The 20673-nt window shown below is 37.4% G+C and overlaps 1 protein-coding gene across 1 annotated transcript in view; it reads right to left on the bottom strand.

Annotated features, from left to right (window-relative positions):
• The window catches only part of LOC114459565 (neural-cadherin-like), a 494937-nt gene that overhangs the window by 229789 nt on the left and 244475 nt on the right, over positions 1 to 20673 (bottom strand). The window contains exons 9-13 of the mRNA XM_028441778.1: positions 19235 to 19403; positions 10691 to 10861; positions 8357 to 8529; positions 5377 to 5544; positions 871 to 1120 (exon numbers count right to left, since the gene is read on the bottom strand). Of these exons, the coding sequence (XP_028297579.1) occupies positions 871 to 1120; positions 5377 to 5544; positions 8357 to 8529; positions 10691 to 10861; positions 19235 to 19403 (931 nt within the window). The remainder of the gene's footprint in view (positions 1 to 870; positions 1121 to 5376; positions 5545 to 8356; positions 8530 to 10690; positions 10862 to 19234; positions 19404 to 20673) is intronic.

The raw sequence follows: 20673 nt of genomic DNA, 5'->3' as shown, positions 1-20673 counted from the left end.
TCTGAATGAAAGTACCTCTTTTGTCCAGACATTTTTCTCAGAATAAAAAAACAAAAAACAAAAAGAAAACAACAACAATTCTAGACATGATGAATGAATGAGTGTTAACACATATTTTAAAGAATCTAACTTTGTAAATACAGTAAGTATTTAGTGTAGTGGTTCCCAACCTTTTTCAGGTCGTGACCCCATTTAATATCGCAAATTTCTAGTGACCCCAGAGATATTTTTGTGTTGTAGAATTATATTATATATATATTTTAGTCATAAAAAAGTGTTTTTACCAATTACTAGACATTTTATGCAACCCCATTTTAATTCCAGGCGACACCACATAGAGCCACGACCCCATGGTTGAAAACCCCATTTAATCAATTCTGATCATCTCCCACCTGGTGTGGAACCAAGACTGACCCTGGTATTTTCAGTTCATGTCCCAATCAAGATCATTTCCATCATCATTATGATTATCATTCTAACCAAAAACACACCTTTTAAAATCCCCATATTTTTTTAAAACTTGTAATTGTTCATTTTTACTCTCCTCTAAAGTACCCCCCATAGTGCCATCGTGTACCCCTAGGGGTACACATACCCCCATTTGAGAAACCCTGGACTAGATTATCATGCTAGTATTCTTCAGAAAGTGTTGCATGTGGCTAAAAACAGAAGAAGCCTTATTCATCCACATGTTCTAGTGTTTTAGAGAACCCCTGATGATAAACTGTGTTCCATCTTTTCATTGGTTCCACTCATTCCATATTGATAAAAACAAAGACGTTCTCACCACACATAAAAACCTTTTTGTGAGGCTAACGGTCACACATTCATCAAAGGATAAAAACAGAAAGCTGGTCACGTGATTCTCACCTGTGACATTAACGTAGACGGTGGTGAAGGCAGCCAGAGGCACCGCTGCAACGTTCTGAGCTCGAACCCTCAGCAGGAAGTTCTTGGTGGTCTCGTAGTCCAACGGCTCGGCCACTAAGATGGAGGCGGAGCCATCCTCTCTGTTGGGGCTCAGGTAGAAGCGAACAGGCATGTTGGTCTCAGGTACCATTCCATCCTCCAGGTTGTACGTCACTCTGGGATCCCCCAACGGAGATGTGGCTTTGATCGTCTTTAAGGAATTAAAAAAAGAACAAAGATAATTAGACTTTAGAGGAGCTGTACTACGAAGCTGGATTTCCTCTTATCGTGCTAAACTTCCAGGATTTATTCAACACATCCCTGGTTAACCTCTTAAATCACCATGGTAACTTATGCTGAACTGGATACCATCTGATCTAGAATAAAGCTCCGCCTCCTGACCAATAGGTTCTCTCAGACCAGTGGTTCTCAACCTTTTTTGTATGCAACTCCCAAAATAACCCCACTGCACTTTTTGGGGTCCATCCATAAAGTCAGTAAAATGATGGTCCATTTTTCTATGAATCTGTGATAACCACATTTATTTATTCATCTGAATAATATCCACTGTTATCCAGGAACGTTTATTATTATTATTATTATTATAGTCATCTTAAAGATGGAAATCCTGGTTTTAATCACTAATAAAATGGTTCAAAGTGACCAAAAATGGCAGAAAAGGTGGTGAAATTGGTTAAAGTTGAAAATTAAAAAGTGGTTAAAAGGGTTCAAAGTATCAAATAGTAAAGTAACAATTACTTTAAACTGGCAGATAATGGGCATGACAGATGGTGATTGTGGTTACACTGGCAAAAAAATAATCATGAAATATGGTGAAAAGAAGGTTTATAAGTGCTGAAAATGTCTTAAAAGTGTAAAAGAATGAAAGTAATGTAGAAAAATTGCATAAAAAGGAGCAAAAATATGCAAAGAAAAAGTGATGAAATAGGTTAAAATATGGTGAGTTTGGTGTAGTTGATAAAAAAAAAAGTAAAATCAGTCAAATAGAGAAAAATGTGAATCAATATAGACACATTTCCTTTAATATGTTAATAAAAAGCATTGACTTTTAGGCTGTTTTTATTTTATTTTTTCATTCTATATTCATAACTACCACAAAATGTAGTGATTTTATTCCAAAACAACATGTGGGGAAAAAAAAAAACAACAACAACAACAACAGTGTAGCTTTCTGCGTTTTCCTTTTTTACGTTAATACTGACATCTTTTGTTTTTTTAGTGAACAAATATTGTTTTATAATGGTTTTTTTTTTATGTTTGAGATGAAAAAATTATTTGTCTATGGTACAAAACATTATTCCAAGGCATTTCACTGTAACCTGACAGCTTTGACTGTTGTATATATCTGTTATTATTATTATTATTATTATTATTATTATTATTATTATTATTATTATTATTATTATAATAATAATAATAATAATAATTTAAACCATTTTCTACTTAAATATTGAATGTTTTTCTTTCTCTTATTTCTTTCTTTGTTTAGTGTATATTTAATATTTTTATTTTCTAATATTTCTTAAGCCTCTGTAACGCAAGTAATTTCCCACTGGGATAAATAAAGTATTTCTGATTCTGATTTCAATAAATGCTTATTGTATTAACTGTAAAATATGAAATGATATGCGTTTAAAATAAAGCAGAAATGCTTCAGATTCATTGTGTTTAAAATGTGAGCGTGCACGGGAACCAAAGCGAGACGCGTCGCGTTCTTTCTTTCAACTAATTAAAGGGTGGATATTCAAAGATGACGCCTTCGACACCCCAATTAAAATTCAAAAATGCCATCTCTGCCGTGAGGCGGCGTGCCTATGGGTGACCTCGCCGTATCCGTTCAACCCACCGAGTGTAGCGACTGTAATAATGAGACACCCTGTGAGGCATCGCCCGACATGTCTGACAACTGTGTGCAATGATTTAGGCTAAAAAACAACTCAAATGTCCACAATAGAAAAACCACAACCCCCTAAAGTCAGTGCATAGCTTAGACAGTTAGCATAGCTACTAATTTAACGCCATTAAAGTGACATACAACAGGAAATGTGCACTAACTCACTCTCTTTGTATTTTATACTAATCATAAAAAAAACTTCACTATCAATTAGTAGCAGATATATATATATACAGTATACACTGATAAGGACATTTCAAAGGTTTTAGGCTACATTTGTAAAAACAGTGGAGGATGTGTTTCAGTCTTAATGTCACCTCATAGATCCATACGTCAAAGATAACTTGCTTAACATTTTTTTTAAAAAATGTAAATAGGTTGAAATTCCCACTTGGAATCTCCACTGTAAACACTCTCACATTGAAATTAGTGGAAAAGTTTGGTGCATTGTGGGAAGTTGAGTATCGTAGATTATGGATTCTATGGTGTTTACTTCATTCTTACTGGGTTAGGTTTTATTATGTTTAATATTTTCATCATCAGTGACGATTACAGCAATTATTAATCTGAATTAATGTTAAAAGAAAGACTAATACTCTTTTTTTTTTTTTAAACTAAAATCAAACTAAAACGGCTTCTTTTTAATTGACTAAGACTGGACTAAAACAATCATAAACCAATGAGCATTTTCATCCATAATACTAGGACTAATACAAAGACTAAGACTAAGACTAATACTAATACTAAAAACCATAATAATGTGCAGTCGTGTAGACGATCATAGAAGAGTTTTTACTTTGATTTCTTGTGTTTCGACGAGGAGGACAGTGATTGGTTTGACTCCATTTTTGTTCTAGTTTGTTCCCAGTATTTGTTCCCAGGCATTGATATATTATGTGACTCCATCAGTCATTCAGAGTCTGCTTGATTCAGATATTTTTGTGTAAGTTCCAAAATAAACATCCACTATTGTTTTTGTGCAATTTTCAGTGAAAATAGAAGAAAAGTGTTGAAAGTTTTTGGGGAAAACAGAATAATTCACAGTTAGAATGAAGTACAAATACTTTTACGCACCTGTCTACAGGACTACACATCCCACAATGCAATGCACCAAACTTTTCTGACTTTTAATACATTTTTTTTTCTACTTGTCTGCACATGCTGTCAAAGGTCAACACCACAGGAAGTGCAATCATTATGAGACAGCAATGCATATTTTGTTATTGCAATAAAATACATTGATTTATTTTATTGCTTAATTGTGACCGTCACCAGCCCTCCCTAAGGAAGGGTAAGAAGTCTTTTATTATAGGGAGGATATAAAAAGGGAGAGCAGTGTTACACCTAAGTGGAGGGGGAGGGGGAAGGGGAGGGGAAAGGGAGCAGGGAGGAGAGACTCAAGGTAGGAAATAGAAAAGGTGGGAAGAATAGATTGTTTTGCAGTGAGGGTGAGGTGTGAAGTTGTAGAATATATTGTGCTTATTATGTTGTGTAATCCAACTTTTGACTTTTAATACATTTTAATAAACCGAGTTACAAAGGCCTATGAGGACCACGTTAAAATAAAAAATAAATCTGAGCACAACGAGATTAAAGTTGTAATATTTTGAGAATAAAGTCATAATTGTATGAGAATAAAGCCGTATCTTTATAAAGTGGTAATGTTACAGCATCCACAACCATCCACTTCCTCCTCCACAATAAAAGAGCATATTAGCTGCACATCAGTTTGGTTCTTTGGAACGAACACAAACGTCTGCAGAGTGAGAATAGTGGTGATGATAGTATTTCATCATGTGTCAAACATAAACGTTCCACATCCTCCAAAACCACAACAAACACAATCAGATTTATATCTTATTCTCATAAAATTATGACTTTCATCTCAAAATATTACGACTTTAATTTCATAGCGCCCAGATTTTTATACATTTTAATGAGGTCATAAAACACTGTTGAGTGTTTACAGTGGAGATGAAAACAAAAAATATCCACTTTTTTAATTTATGTATTAGTGACCTCATGCGCTGTCTTTATCTGATTAAAAAATGTAATGTACAGCAGCTTTAATGTGAGAAATGTATTTAAAAATGTTAAAATCAAGCTATGTTTCTGCAGCTCTGTTAAAAACAATCAAGTTTTAGTGTTTGTTAGTTGGTTCTCGAGCCCTTTTTTTGTGTATTTTGAAGTGATCTTGTGTATTTGTCTCTCATTTAGTGTCTCTGTTGTTGTTTTTGTGTTGCTGGAATTTTTCTCTCTTAGTGCGTGTTTATGATGTCATTTTGTGTATTTCATTGTTTGTTCTTTTTATTATTCAGTATATTTTTCTCTTAATTTGTGTTTTTGTCATCATTTTGTCAGTTGCTGGTAATATTTAGTATGATTATCATTTTTAACAAAATGAAAATTATAAAACCCCATATTTTAATGTTTTTTTTTTCCTTTTTTTGTTGTTGTCATTTCTTACTTTTCCCTTCTCTGTCCCTCTCAAGTACCCTCTGTAGTGCCATTGCGTACCCCTAGGGGTACATGTACCGACGAGCCGAGCGTACCACTATGGGCGTGTCCCGGATGGTGTTTTCTGGGATGACCACGCTGTAGCTGTCTTTGCCCCACTGTGGGGGCTGGTTCTTCACGTTGGTGATGGTGACAGAGAGCACCACAGAGCTGCTCCGGTTCCCTCCGTCTGTGGCTACGATGTCCCTGGTGATGAAGGTCCTCTGAAGAGTGCAGACACACAAAAAAGGACTTTTACAAAGTGGATCGATACGACTCAGAATCTCACCAACGATTCCTCTCCCGAGCGTCCGTGGAGGAGGAATTGAGTCTAAGTAAACAGGAAGGAGAAAAAAAAACTAGGAAGATGAATTGATTGAAGAGCTCGGCTCAGTGGAGCTGCAGTACTTTATAAACTCTTAACAGATCCACCATCATTGATCTGTTTTGGTAAAGAAAAAAGTAAGAATAGCTTAACCAAGAGCCAGTTCTTTCAATATGCATTACCCTGAACATTTTAAAGAAGAATACATGCAGATTATCCCAGGGTCTTCCTCCCAAAGCATTCACATTAGCTTCTCATACATCTCTGAAAGGCTTTTAAAGGGCTTTTAAACGTTTATTCCTGCCAGGTTTTCACCTTCCGTCTTTGTTGTTTCCAATTAAGAACTTTCTCATGTTGAAAAGAATGTGTGTAATGTTGTCACTAAGTGCTTTTGAAACAGAGAGAGGATCAAACTAAATCATTTCTCTTTAGTTCTTGTAAACTCTTGGAGCTGCTGCACTGAACGAGTAAAACAGCTTTTTATCACTTCATGATATGTTGAATGATATTGTTTATGAGAGGTTAAAAGCACCTGGAAGAATAGGATGCTTTATTTGTTGAAGTACAATGGTATTGTTACAGTATTGTTGTTATTATTGGTCCTGCAGGATTAAACTTAAAGCTTTAGATAGTGGAACAAACTGTGGTTAAAACATCTTTGTGTTGAATTAAATGAACAGAGTGAAAAAAAAACAAAACAATTTTGTAATAAGGGTAACATTAGAAATGTTTTGCAATCATGTAATTTTAATTCAAAATCAAATTAATCAGGAGAGCTGCTTGGCAACAATATATATGTTCATATATAATCAGCCACTGTACTTTTCTGTTTGAAAGTAACACTGTGTTGGTAGTTGTTGAGTGGAATTATAAAATTATGAAATTTTTTCTACACTTTGTTAAAGAGCTTTTGTTCATCAGGTCCAGTTGAATGACCTTCATTAGCCTGATTAGCTAATACACAAAAATTATAAGAGTCTTGTGTAAAGATTACTACATTACAGTGCACATTTTATGACATCATCAGGTCTGAATGAGGTATTAGGTATCATTTATCAGACCAAACGGACTCATGACTCAGCAAAACCTAATTCAAATCTAACAGCGTCACTTATCAAACCAAGCGCCGTCAAATGGCACAGCCTCAGGCTTCAAAATAAAAGTCATCAGACTCGACGGCCTCAGGTCTTAAAACACAACAGGGTATTTTATATTAAAGGAACCGGAAATGGAAATACACATGCTGCCTGTGACGTACCCTGACCACTAGGGTTGGGTAGGGGAGACCACCAATGACAATTTCATATGTTTCTCCTGTCAAGTGTTAATTCAATTCAAATCAATTTACAACAAAGTCATCTCAATGCGCTTATCAAAATATCAAATTCATAATAAGAAAGAAAAAACCCAACAAGATCCACATGAACAAGTATTTATCATCTAACAAAATCAACATCATAAACACCATTAAAGAAACATAAACATTATTTAATATAGCCTCCATACTTTCCAACAACATATATCTCATGACACGACAGCACATCTGTTGCTTGTGTTGGAAACACAGAAACAGAGAAAATGACAACAACAACAACTCAGAACATCCTCAGTGAGGATCATCCACAAAGTCAATCCTTCCTTTTGTTCCATTCACTGTAGAAAGTACCAACAATGTTCTGACCTTACCTTTGCTGAAGGTCTGGTAGCTCAGGTGTTGGTCTCCATCTTTTAAAACATGTTTTTCCTCTAAACAAAGTTTCTCTATCGTCTCTAGCGCTGTCATCCTGACTGTAGTGTTATCCTGCCCACTAGTTAGAGAACGTAGCAGCAGCGGTCACATGATATCAATTCACTAATGTACTGTGAACTTACGTATAGCATTTAGCATAGCGCAGTTACGTGTTAAGGCAGCTCTCTACGCTGCCTTTCCACGTAAATGGTTGTCATCTTGGGGACCTGACTGCGCATGCGCAAACACGTAAAAACACATAATGGGAACGGAGGCAGAGGAGCAATGTGCCTTTGGGAGGGGGCGTGGCCTCCCTGTGCCTTACAGCGGAGTGGAAAAAAAAAAAGACTGCAGCTGTTCCAGGAAATAGCGCTGTTTAGTAATTTGGGCTATGAAACGCACAAAATGCGGACACTTTGAAACTTATAGGTACTGTAGGCTATTGGAAATGGAAAAATTTAAAATATATGATTAAATATTTTAAGAAAAAAAAATTATAATTAAAACAAATAATCAAAATATCAATTCACCCTTGGGTAGGCACTGCCTACCTTGCCTACCCTGACGGCACGTCACTGCATGCTGCTTCGTTGAAAGTTGAAAGCTGTTATTTCATGTATTTACTTTTAAAGGTTAAGATATATCAACGTTATACTTAGCTAAGTTTTTATTATTAAACAATAAATTGATATTTATTAACTTTTAAAAAAGAAAAAAAAAAAGAATGGCTTTTCAATTTAATTTGTCTTGTGTATTTTCTGTTCCTTCAAAATAAAACGCCATGTCGTGTTTTAAGGCCTAAGGACATTGAGTCTGAAGACCTTTATTTTGAAGCCTGAGGCCGTGCCATTTGACGTTGTTTGTTTTGATGAGTAAGGCCGTTAGATTTGACAGAGGTTTTGCTGAGTCATGAGTCTAGTCGTGACACCTGTTACCTCACTCTGAGACCTGAGGATGTCCTAAAATGTACAAGTGCGTGTACCTGTGAGATGGGCTGGTTGACGTACACCCAGCCCGTCAGAGGGTTGACTCTCAGGTACTCGGGCTGTTCATCAGACATGGAATAAGTAACGGCTGCGTTGGAGCCAAAGTCGTCGTCGTGAGCCGCCACGCGCAGGAAGCTGGTGCCAATCATCGTGTCCTCACGGAGGAAGTCTGAGGAACAAAAAAATAAACAACCAGCAAAGATGTTAAATAGGTTGTCATGACAACAGGAACAGTAATTGGTGAAAACTATGGTAATAATTAGTTACCACAGGGATCAGTCATTGGGCCCTTATTATTTTCATTGTACATTAACAATCTGCCAGATGTACGTCCCAATTTTAATATTCAGATCTATGCAGATGATGCAGTTATCTTTACTCATGGTCTGACATTTGATATGATCTCAACCAAACGTACAAATGCCTTATCTAAGGTCCTTATCTAAGGTCCTTATCTAAGGTCCTTATCTAAGGTCCTTATCTAAGGTCCTTATCTAAGGTCCTTATCTGGCTTAAAGACAACTGCCATGGGCTCATTAATAAACAGACTATGAGCATGACATTCATAAAAAGATGGAGAGGTTCTTCATTTGGTGTCTCAGCTCAAGTACTTGGGAATCATAATATAATCTAATTAAACCTTCAAGAAACATATAAGAAATGGTTGCTATCACAATAGAATGTAACCTCCAAAACTTTAAACAAATCAGGCCTTTTATTTCCATTACTGCTGCTAAATCATACCTTCATTGTATGATCCTTCCTCACATTGATACTGTTTTAATGTTTGTTCATTTGTTAACAGCCCAACACTAAAACCTGTTTCAGAGAAATTCAGATAAAAAACTCCTGAAAAACCTTGTCTGAATAAACAAAACTTCCACTTCAATAAAGATGCTTATCACAAAAATCATCATCAAGTTGGCTAAGTTAATAGTAGGGCTGTGCATTGCCATAAATCTGACGATACGATATGATTCAAGATACAGACTGATACTAAACAATATGATATACATTGCAATATTTCATGATATCAATAATTACAAATGTCCCCTTTATAAGTGCAAAATGGTATGAAATGCATTTTTTTTTAAACTTGCGAGAACAAGTTAACTAACTGTAATTAAAGAATAAATATTAAAAAGTGTTATATTTATTCAAAATAAAGCTAAAATGTATTGAGGAGTGAGGTAGTTTAACAAGGTCTGATGGTGGTTCATAAACACCTAGTGACTGGGAGTTTACATGCCATGCATGTGTTGGCGACATTAAATGTTTTGATGATTAAAAAAAATCACTTTGGACATTTTTTTGGGATTGATACAATAATCTAATAAGCTAATTTAGACACTGTATTTATCCAACAGACCATTTTTTAATCAACTGATAATAAATGGCATAATTGAAAAAAGCAAAAATGTGAAATAATTAAAAATCAAAGCAGTAACAACCTGGTGACCAGTACCGTATAAAAATATACTGTACTGTTCAAATATTTAAGTCAATATATTCATTAAAGATTACTTAGTTTTAAGACAACTGATAGAGAGGAAATACTAGAAGGTTTATATTCTCTATGATGAGTCGTTCCATCCATCCATCCATCTTCTCCCGCTTAACCGTTTCCGGGTCGCGGGGGCAGCATCCTCACTAGGGAGGCCCAGACTTCCCTCTCCCCGGCCACTTCCTCCAGTTCTTCCGGGGGGACCCCGAGACGTTCCCAGGCCAGCCGAGAGACATAGTCTCTCCAGCGTATCCTGGGTCTTCCCCGGGGCCTCCTTCCGGAGGGCCGTGCCCTGAACGCCTCACTAGGGAGGCGTTCAGGGGGGCATCCTAATTAGGTGCCCGAGCCACCTCATCTGGCTCTTCTCGATGCGGAGGAGCAGCGACTCTACTTTGAGCCCCTCCCGAATGACTGAGCTTCTCACCCTATCTCTAAGGGAGAGCCCAGCCACCCTACGGAGGAAACTCATTTCGGTCGCTTGTACCCGTGATCTTGTTCTTTCGGTCATGACCCAAAGTTCATGACCATAGGTGAGGGTTGGAATGTAGACCGACCTGTAAATGTTGAGTCGTTAACCTCAACAAATATTCTCCAACAATGACGGAAAAACATAAACTAAGAAAAGTAATTGATAATGAACGGCTATAGTGTAATGGAGTTAATTATTGTTGTAGATTTTTTTTGTTTCTTTTAGAATCATGACAATAATTTATACCCATAACAACTAATAACAAATTTCACACATTTCTATTAAATGGTGTAAAAAGCTACTGGCTGTGTTGTATTCAGAGTATTTCTGTGTAACTGATGACTTCAGAGTACTTACATTCATATCGGAGGTTCTCAAACTTGGGGCTGTTGTCGTTCTGGTCCAGGATGAGGATGTTGAGCTGACAGATTCCAATCAGAGGGTCAGTAGCTCTGTCTGTAGCCGTCACCGTCACCGCGTATTCACGCTGACGCTCACGATCAAACTTCCTGGCTGTGACGATCGTTCCTAAAGAAACAGACACAGAGATGATGAGTTTGATCACGTTGAAGAATTCTGAGGCTGCTTTGTCTCCTTTTTAGATAATGTTTAATAAAGAAGAGAAAAGTTGAAATATGTGACCTCTGGAAGAACCGAGACTCACCAAACCATCATGTTTGATCCAGTACGTCGAGAGTTAGACATGCTGTCATTTTATTTCTTGTTCATGTGTAAATCATTTTGGAATTTAATGACATGTACAAACACTTAACCTGTTTTTATTTACTACGACTGTTAATAATGGTTTTACAATCATTTTTTTGATCACCAGCCAGCATGACTCAACCACATTTTCCACCAGCCACATGTTATTCCAGCAAAAATAAACTACATTATGAGCCACGGAATAGATTTAAGCGTTCATGTTTCTTTAAATAGTTTTTAATTTAATTGTGTGCAGAATTACATTAAAATGGTAAAAATATAAACATTTAATTTAATTTGAATCCCTGGAATGGTAATCAGGACTAAGAATTACATGTACTGTAGAGAAAACATGTTTTATTAACATACATGCTCTTCAAATGTAAACAAACTGTATAGTGCACATTTTAAAGGTGAACAAATGATGGAATACCAGCCACTCACGACCCGACATCCATTTAGTAAAAAAACTCTCCTCAATTTCTTCTTCTTTTCAGATCCTCTTTCATCTACATTTTCCCCTGAGTCAGCAGCAGCTTTCCTTTTTAAAAGTTCAGGGTTTTCAACAGCCCATAAATATCTCCATGTTTGTTTGTTTAGCGCCATTCCTTTTGTCTTCTCCGTCTGTTACCAAACCATAACAATCACGCTAACTTAAGCACGTAACTAATTGTGTATAGCACGTCACAACATAGTGTTCATGGGAAATGTAGGATTAGTACAACCTGCAGTGTTGCCAGATATACATTACATTTTAAAATCTAAACACACACAAAAACCCTTAAATTTCTAGGTGTGAAACAGCCCAATCTGGCAACAATGACTTGTCGCATCGTTTCTGCATTCTGCCGATTCAAACAGACGCAGTGGTTGTTTCATTTTTCAGCAGCCAAAACAGCTAATAACGCTTGTAACTGAGGTCCCGTCCACATGGAGACAAAATGAAAACGCTTTCCTCTAAATTGGGTAATTATATGTGTCCACATGAAAAGGGGGAAAACACTGCAATAAACAAACCAGGCCTGTATGTGGCGCTGTAACGCTGCCACAGAAAAACACAGAAACAGGGAAGAAGACACAGAGGTTGGTATAAAACTTGTGAAAAAAACAGGACATACAAAAGAAAAGAGGAAGGAGATGGAGACAAAAACAAGACGAGATTTGTTTGTGGGCCGACACATGGGCGTTAAAGGGGCGGGGTATCATGTAAAAATCACTTTTTCAAGCTTTATATCATGTTAGTGTGTCATTTAAAACATACCTCCATTGTTTCACGTATTTTTGAGTAATCTTTGAATCTCCTGCCAGCAGCCATTTTCCTGCTGTTTTGCTCAAGGGGACGAGGCTCCGCCTTGGGGATGAGGCCCCTCCCCCTCCTATCTTCTCTTCCTTAGTTTGCTCACAGCACCCGCCTTTGCAGATTTAGATTTTAATTTAATTATTCTAAATACTTTTCTAGGAAAACCCTTGGCTTATGTTATCTGTACTCATTTATGTACACATTAATAATAATAAAAATAAAAACGATTAAAAATAATGAATTCCCCTCCTTGACATTGTCTGTAAAGCCGAGGCAGCGTCCCCTCCCTCCCACTACAGAGCTACAGATAGATGGCTGCAGTAGAGGGCTGTGGTTGACCCTTCCTAGCGGGGCCAAAATAAAGCGGTAAACTTATTGAATAAGCCTTCATTCTGGGTGAACTCATCATTTAGTAACTCTGTAAGTTGATCAGTTAAACCGTAAAAGCGGTGCTGTCTATAAGTGTTGCAGTTGGAAGAGAAATGACTGCCCTCTCTCTCCCCCCTCGTCTACACACACACGCACGCACGCACGCACGCACGCACGCACGCACGCACGCACGCACGCACGCACGCACGCACGCACGCACGCACGCACACACCACCACACACCACACCACACACACACACACACACACACACACACACACACACACACACACACACACACACACACACACACACACACACACACACACACACACACACACACACACACACACACACGATGAAGTGAGGGAGTTCAAACATTGTGTTGAATGGTACAGTGGAAGCTCCCTACAACACATTACAATGGTTATCAAAGTGATGAATACTAATAATACAATATTCTGTGTTTGAAGGGGGAGTGTTCGGAGTGTTCATGGGCGTGTCAGAAAGGGAAGGAGTTTCTTAAAGAGACAGAGGCAAAATTGAAGCATCATGAACAGTGAAGCTAATGAGGAAAGTTTCTTTAAGTTATTTCTATGATACCCCCCCTTTAAGAGAGAGGTGGGGCTATGGCGTCATCGTTTGCAGAGGATGTGTATACATCGTCCGCATGGCGACCCAGAGGGTGGCGTTTACAGACTTTCCCACTTGGGGATACGTTTTCAGAACCAAATCCGGGCGGCCATCTTGGATTATCACCAACACGTTATCGCGACAAAACGAGCTTGCACAGATTGACCAGAATTTATTTAAAGCGGAATAAACTGTATACAAGATCGAGTAAATATTCCATTCAGAATTAAAATGTGAATAAACCAGCCACTTAATTCATAATAATAATAATAATAATAATAATAATAATAATAATAATAATAATAATAATAATAAATCAACTTTATATAGCACTTTTTGGACATTCAAAGTCGCCTTACAGATATAAGGGATTATTCTTTCACTCCACACTTAATGGTGATAAGCTACTATTGTAGCCACAGCTGCCCTGGGTCAGACTGACGAAAGCCCCTCCCACCACCACCAACACTCACTCACACACTTCATTCATACTAGGCAATGAGGGTGCCTTGCCCAAGGACACAATGACAGATACCACTGGGGCGACTGTCCTCCAATGTAACTGGACCCTGGAATTCTCAGTGGTCTCCATCATCTACTAACCAGGACCAGACCTGCTTAGCTTCAGAGATCTAACCAGATCAGCCAATGACAAATTCAGTTTTAATCTTTTATATAATTTAAAAGGGAATTAAGACTTACATGTAAACGTGGCCAGTTTCACAAACTTGGAGATACTGGATGTATCTAAACTGCTCCAAACTAAGAGTGTGCCTAAATATCGAAACAATATATTGTGAGGTTTTGTCTAGCGGTACATTATCAATTCACTGGCGCCAAATATCTATATTTATTTATTTTTTACCCTTATTAAACAAGATAAGTGTAGGGCCCTATGGATCCACGTTAACAGAATCGGCATGAAATGTGTCACCATGAGGGAAGGAAGCTTTTTATGTGTTTCTGGTGAGTGCTCAATAGGTGTACTGCCCTCCCCACTCCCGTCTTGGCTGCATTAAACACTGCCTAAACCACCACAAACACCATCTATACTGTCAAAAAACCATTTAATTCATTGCTGACTCCTACATACAGAGCTCACCAGTGTCTGCTTAACTTTGCTGTGCCTGTGGAACTCCGTCTGTTTCTCATCTAGAGCAGCAGCGCTCTGAGCAGCTTCACCTGCTCACAACATGTGATACAGAAGATCCATGGGTGTTGTTGTGGATGAGACCATTGATGTCAGGGTTTGCACTGTATGTAGTGAAATGTTCCAGTTTTCATGAAACCAGTTCATTCAGCACTGATATGTGTCCATGTTTACAGAGAAGTTGATAATACTGGCACTGAAATGTCTATTTTCTGCATTCATTTTGTTTTTAATTATTTAAGTTAATTTGCACAAACATCATTAACAATATTTTGATAAAGCATTATTTTGTGTTTTACTTCCCTGTCATTCATGTTAAATTAATTAAAAATGTTTTGTAATTCCTGTGAAATAGATTCAGTGCAGTAGATAAATTCTGAATTTCTTCAGTGACACAGATATCGTGATGTATCGTGGATGAATTTTCCCGTGATATATTGATTATCGCAGAATCGCTGTATCGTGATAATATCGTTATATTGAACAAAAATACCATGATATATCGCATCGCGAGCTACCTGGCGATATACCCAGCCCTAGCCCAATTGGCTGGGACCAAAACGTGTTCAGATGAATGTGAAATCTTGACACCTGTTGTTAACGTTATGTATGTTAACTTTAGATTTCCAGCAGGTGTTCATTGTTTTTTTCAACCATCCTATTATCAAACCCAGTTGGAAACGATATGCTATATAATATATATATATATATAAGATGAATGTTGGAGTGGAACTGACAAACTGGAGCACAAAAAGTGACAGCTGGTGTTGAAGACGAACAACAGCTGCTGAGTTACAAATTAAGTGTTTTTTGCACTAATTAAACCCAGTGAAATGTGTTTTTTCTGATTTCTTTCAGTTGTGAGATTTGACCTACATTGTTCTCAGATAAATGAGTGGCTTTGAAGACGCTCAGATGGATCTTTGTGCCGTGATTGGACAGAACTACAATGACCTCTTTATAATCCAACACCAATGAAAACACAGTAAAATAAGCTTTTAAAGTGACATTGATGACTCATTGATCCCTATAATAAACAGAGATCCTACTGGGTTTAACCAGCTTTGTACTATTTTACATTATGCAGTAATAATACAAATACAATATATACCTGTATATATATATAAGGAGTCTTTCCATTTACAAGTATGAATAAAATATTTATCTATTAATAATGACAAGTTTTATGACATCAGAGATACTCGAGTCCAGATTGTCGATGAAATAATTACTGTTTATGGAAGAAAAAGGGTGGTATGTTGTTGATTTTTAGAGACAACCAGCTATTAAAGTCATAACAAAACACTTTTGTCTTTTCATAACTAAAAAAATAAATGTTCAATAGTTTCTGTGGAGGTCGAACAAAAAATGCATGGTTCAAGGTCAAAGTTGAATCTTTTATGTACAAAAACAGGGTATGTATGTCAGAAATAATCTTAAAATGTGTTTCTTTGACTTTTGGGACAACTTAGTATGATAATAAAAATAAAAATGTAACGTTTTAACGTTTTATACATAAAGGCTGACATCACACCTGTCATTAGCATGAATAAGGTGTCATGAAGGCTGTCGTTAGCTGTCGTTCTTTACCATAACCCTTTGTTACCCTAACCCTTTGTTACCTTAACCCTTCATTACCCTAACCTTTCATAACCCTAAGATTTCATAACCCTAACCCTTTGTTACCCTTACCCTTTGTTTCCCTAACCCAGGGGTGTCAAACTCATTTTAGTTCAGGGGCCAAATATGGACCAGTTTATTTTAAGCGGGCGCCTTGCGTTCGACACGTGTGCCCTAACCCTTCCTAACCTTAACCCCATGCCAACATAGCTCCAAAGGTGTCATAAATTAATGACACTTAATGACAGCCGTCATGGTACCTTATTAATGCTACTGACAGATAATGACAGATAATGTCAACCTTATGTATAAAACTTCAAGTCAAGTGTGACCCATGCTTTTGACTCAATGTGTTTTTTGATTGCAATGTCATCTTATTACAGCAGCTTACGGTCAGGGTCATAACTCACATTACAACTGGTAATGGCACTTATATTACAGACTTTGTAATTAATTAATCTTGGTTAATCTAAATGAAAGTAGCCCTTATGGACCATGTGAAGTGCCCTCAGCAGCTCTAGTCACTAATGAGCTCCGTCTAAAATCTGATTTACTTTCCAGGATTCAAAGTCACAAATATATATATATATAATACTGCTGCACGTGATAAAGTCCTCATATTAAATTAACCATATTTAAAGGTTTATTTTCACTGAAACATTGTAACAAATGTTTTTTTTTTTTAAGTGTTGCAGATCTGAGGTGTGTTCCAGAAAGGAGGTTCAACAAACTCTGAGTCAACATACCTGGGTATCTGATTCCATTACAGCTGGTATGAAGTGGGTCAATCAACCCTGAGTATGTAAACCTTGGTTTACTTACGTGCACGAGCACGATAAAAAGTCATTCTCAATGGAGCAATGATTACACGAGTTGCCATGGGAACCACCTGGAAAAGAGCAATTTATTCACCCTGATTGGTGAAATAAGCAGGTATTTGGGGAATAAGTGCACTGAGATGTCTTTGTTGTAATTTGCGTTATATAAATAAAGTTGAATTTAATCGAATTAAAGGTGCGCTCATACAGAGCGCCACTTCAGCGACTACAGTATAGTCGCTGAAATCGTTTGTGATGAGTCGCGCTTATTCGTCGCTTCATCATTTCATCACTCCAGTGATGTAACGACCGGTGAATAGTGTGAATAGTGTGTGTCACACACGCTGCACTGAGAAGAGTGTTAAGGTACATTAAAGTGTTCCTTGAGAAGCAGTGTTCAGGTGGGCGGAGCCAGGGAGAAACCTGCCAGGGAGCAGTTTCAGTTCATAGGGATGCACCGTCATGAAAATTTGAGGCTGAAGCCGAATAAAATATAAACGCTTGGTTGAATACCGAATATCGAATGCGGTTGTTAAGTTTGTCACTATTTTTTTTTAATAGTGCATAAATAGCCTAGAATAAATTTTTAGACTTGTTTTTTTAAAGAGAATAAATGTTTATTGAATATTCTGACATTTTTTAAATATTCCAGTAGTCTTTGCTTTTCATAAAAATCACAACAAAGTTTATCATTTACAGTAGATTAGCCCTTTAAATAAAACAAAACATGCATTCCAAAAAAAAGCTAAAGTACATTAAAGGGGAGGAATGATAAAAACTCACTTTCTAATAGTTTATCTACAGTGATAAACATCCTTTAGCCTCATTCAGAGGAACAAAGTGTAAAACGTTCTGTTTCCTCCTCCCTTGTTATTCTACATTTTTTAAAAAGTCAGCTTGAAACGGGACAGTTGGATTTTGCCCACGTTGGCAGGTGATGTCACCTAACACGCCTCCTAGATTGTGAGCTCCTCCCTCTCCAACTATCTAAGAGCTAAAACAAACACTGCTGTTTAATATAGAATATATATTATACTTTATTACCATATACAGTATGTAAATACAAACTACGGAGATGTTTACAGATTCATGGCTCACAGCGTAAACAACGGACTCGGTCGTAGAAATGGATGATTTCCAACTTTTACGTGGTGACGGAGAGCTTTAAGGAGATAGTCTGATTGTGTTTGTGTGTGGAAAGGAGGAGCTGCTGCTGGTTCTGCAGCAACGCGCACACACTTTACCTTTACCTCTAAATCACTGCACGTTGTTTGATTGCGTCATTGCGTCACACGCTACTATTCGGCCTTGTTTTTATTTATTTTATTTTATTTATTTATTCAGTTCATTTCCGACATGGTTGCATTCACAGAAATTCATTTGACATTCAGAGCTCTCACCAAAGACCAGAGTATCTCTCTTTTAACTCACTAAACCGAAGGCCAAATTTCGGCCTAATATTTTTGCACTATTAGTCCGAATATATTCGGTGGCCAATTATTTGGTGCAGCCATAGTTCATGGAGTCTGTTACCATGGTAACAGACTCAGAGAAGAACATACCTTGCCTTCAGGAATGGGATACTCAGAGTTTCCCTCATTTGAGCCCCAACATACTCAGAGTTTGAACAAAACCCGCTTTCAGGTGTATAGTCAGTGGTATGTTATATATAAAATATATATTTTCAAAACACAAGGTGGATTCTCGTAAAATATGTGATATTTCTTACATTTTACAATATTGTTATGTTACACAATTAGTTAAAAGTTGTCTTTTAGTAGCTAAGAAAATAGGAAAATGTTAATTTTCTATGAAATGTAAAAAAATGAAACAATTGCATAAATAAATGCCAACATAGCTCCAAAGGTGTCATCATTTAGCGAACAACACCTTATTAATGCTAACGACAGATAACGACATTGGAATGTTAGCCTTATGTATAAAATTTCAAGCAAAGCGTTTAAATTAGTTTACTGGGTCATGTTGAATATTTACATTAAAATTACAAACCTTTTATGTTTATTGAAAGCTTGGGTGACTATTATGTCGTTGCACTTCTTATCACAACATTAACTGTATGCATTTCTTCCTGTTAAAAGGAAGTTTTTGTAGCTAAATGCTTGTTCATGTGGATTTATTTGGGTTTTTTCCTTATTATTATTAATTTTATATTTTGATAACGCTATGAGATTACCTGTTGTAATCTGCACTATATAAATAAAGATTGGTTGATTGATTATTTTAGAATCAAAGTTTCTTCTGATGATTCTCTAAAGAATCAAAGCCCATCATTAGGTAAACTCTCACCTGTATCTGGGTGGATGCTGAAGGCGGGCACGGTGGAGTCTTTGTGCATGAATCCATACGTGACCTTTCCGTTGGAGCCCTCGTCAGCGTCCTCAGCGTGGACCTGAAGCACAAAGGTTCCCGCTGGTTGGTTCTCCAGGACAGAGGAACTCTCCCGGTACTGCTGACACTGAGATGGATCAGAGAAACAGAGAAGGTTGGTGGGAGGGAGAAAAGACCACAGCTGGGTGACGATTAGTCGATAATCTGCTCCACCACCACGAGAAGCAGGATGGTGTTTATGATGAAGGGTGGATGAATCTTTCAGTTCCTACTATTAGCTTACTGTTTGATTATTTGCAGAGATGGATAGTAACAAGTTACATTTACTCCATTACATGTAAGTAACTTTATGAAAAAAATGTACTCGCGAGAGTAAATTCTACTTTTACTAGAGTAAATTTGTGATTTATTTTTTCTACTTTTGCTTCTTTACAATTCCAGAGCCGTGATTTTGTTACTTTTAATGCAGTGACGTGCCGTGAGCTAGTGTTGGGGTGGTCAAGACCCGTCTTGGTCTCGAGACCAAATTTTAAAGGTCTTGGTCTTGTCTCGGTCTCTGAAGCATTTTGACTCGGTCTTGTCTTGGACTCGGGCTGCCCGGACTCGGGATTTTCCGTCAAGACCGTTGTAGACCAGCACTAATTCCTGCTATTTTTAACCTTTTTTATAATGTGATAATAACACGGAGAAGAACGGGATAAAACAATCCTTTATTCATTATCTAATCCACCCGTATAATGACCACAACCTTCCTTAATGTGACTGTGTGTGTGTGTGTGTGTGTGTGTGTGTGTGTGTGTGCGTGTGTGTGTGTGTGTGGCTGCGGTGTCAGTTTGGACCGCGGAGCAGAAGGGAGATATGAACTAATCACCGGTAAAAATCCCAGTAAAACTCCAGAAAACAATCACCAGTAATAAATATTATCTCCCTGGTAAAGACAGTAGCTCTAACAACTGGTAAAATGATAAACTGATGATATTACAGCCTGTGAAGGCTGGATAGGGGACGCACTTACTCTGCTTCTGGGTCCTAGTGCCAGCCGAGCGGTAAAGCCTGTTCCTTTTACCGTGTTTACTGAGGTCTGTGTGTGTTTAATAAGTCCGTGTGTGTTTATTAAGTCCTTGTGTGTCCGTTTGAAAGTCTACATGTTTATGCATCTGTCCATCCACTCTTTTCATTATATCCATGTCTTTTAAGGCTTTATTACATATTATCGGCTGTAGTCCGGGCCGCCGCCATCTTGGATTATGTCGTCACCAGCGCGTCATCGCCGCGCATCACAGAATGAGTCAAATAACTGTAAAGATGTCTTATATTAGTCTATTATCTTTTAAAGTGGTGTTTTTTTTTTGTGTCTTTAGACTCCAATTACATGTATGTATACAATATGTTCCCCA

Source organism: Gouania willdenowi, chromosome 3, assembly GCF_900634775.1.
Source record: "Gouania willdenowi chromosome 3, fGouWil2.1, whole genome shotgun sequence".
Taxonomy (NCBI): Eukaryota; Metazoa; Chordata; class Actinopteri; order Blenniiformes; family Gobiesocidae; genus Gouania; species Gouania willdenowi.
Note: the sequence above shows the minus strand (reverse complement) of the source record. Positions and strands in the feature narration are given on the sequence as shown.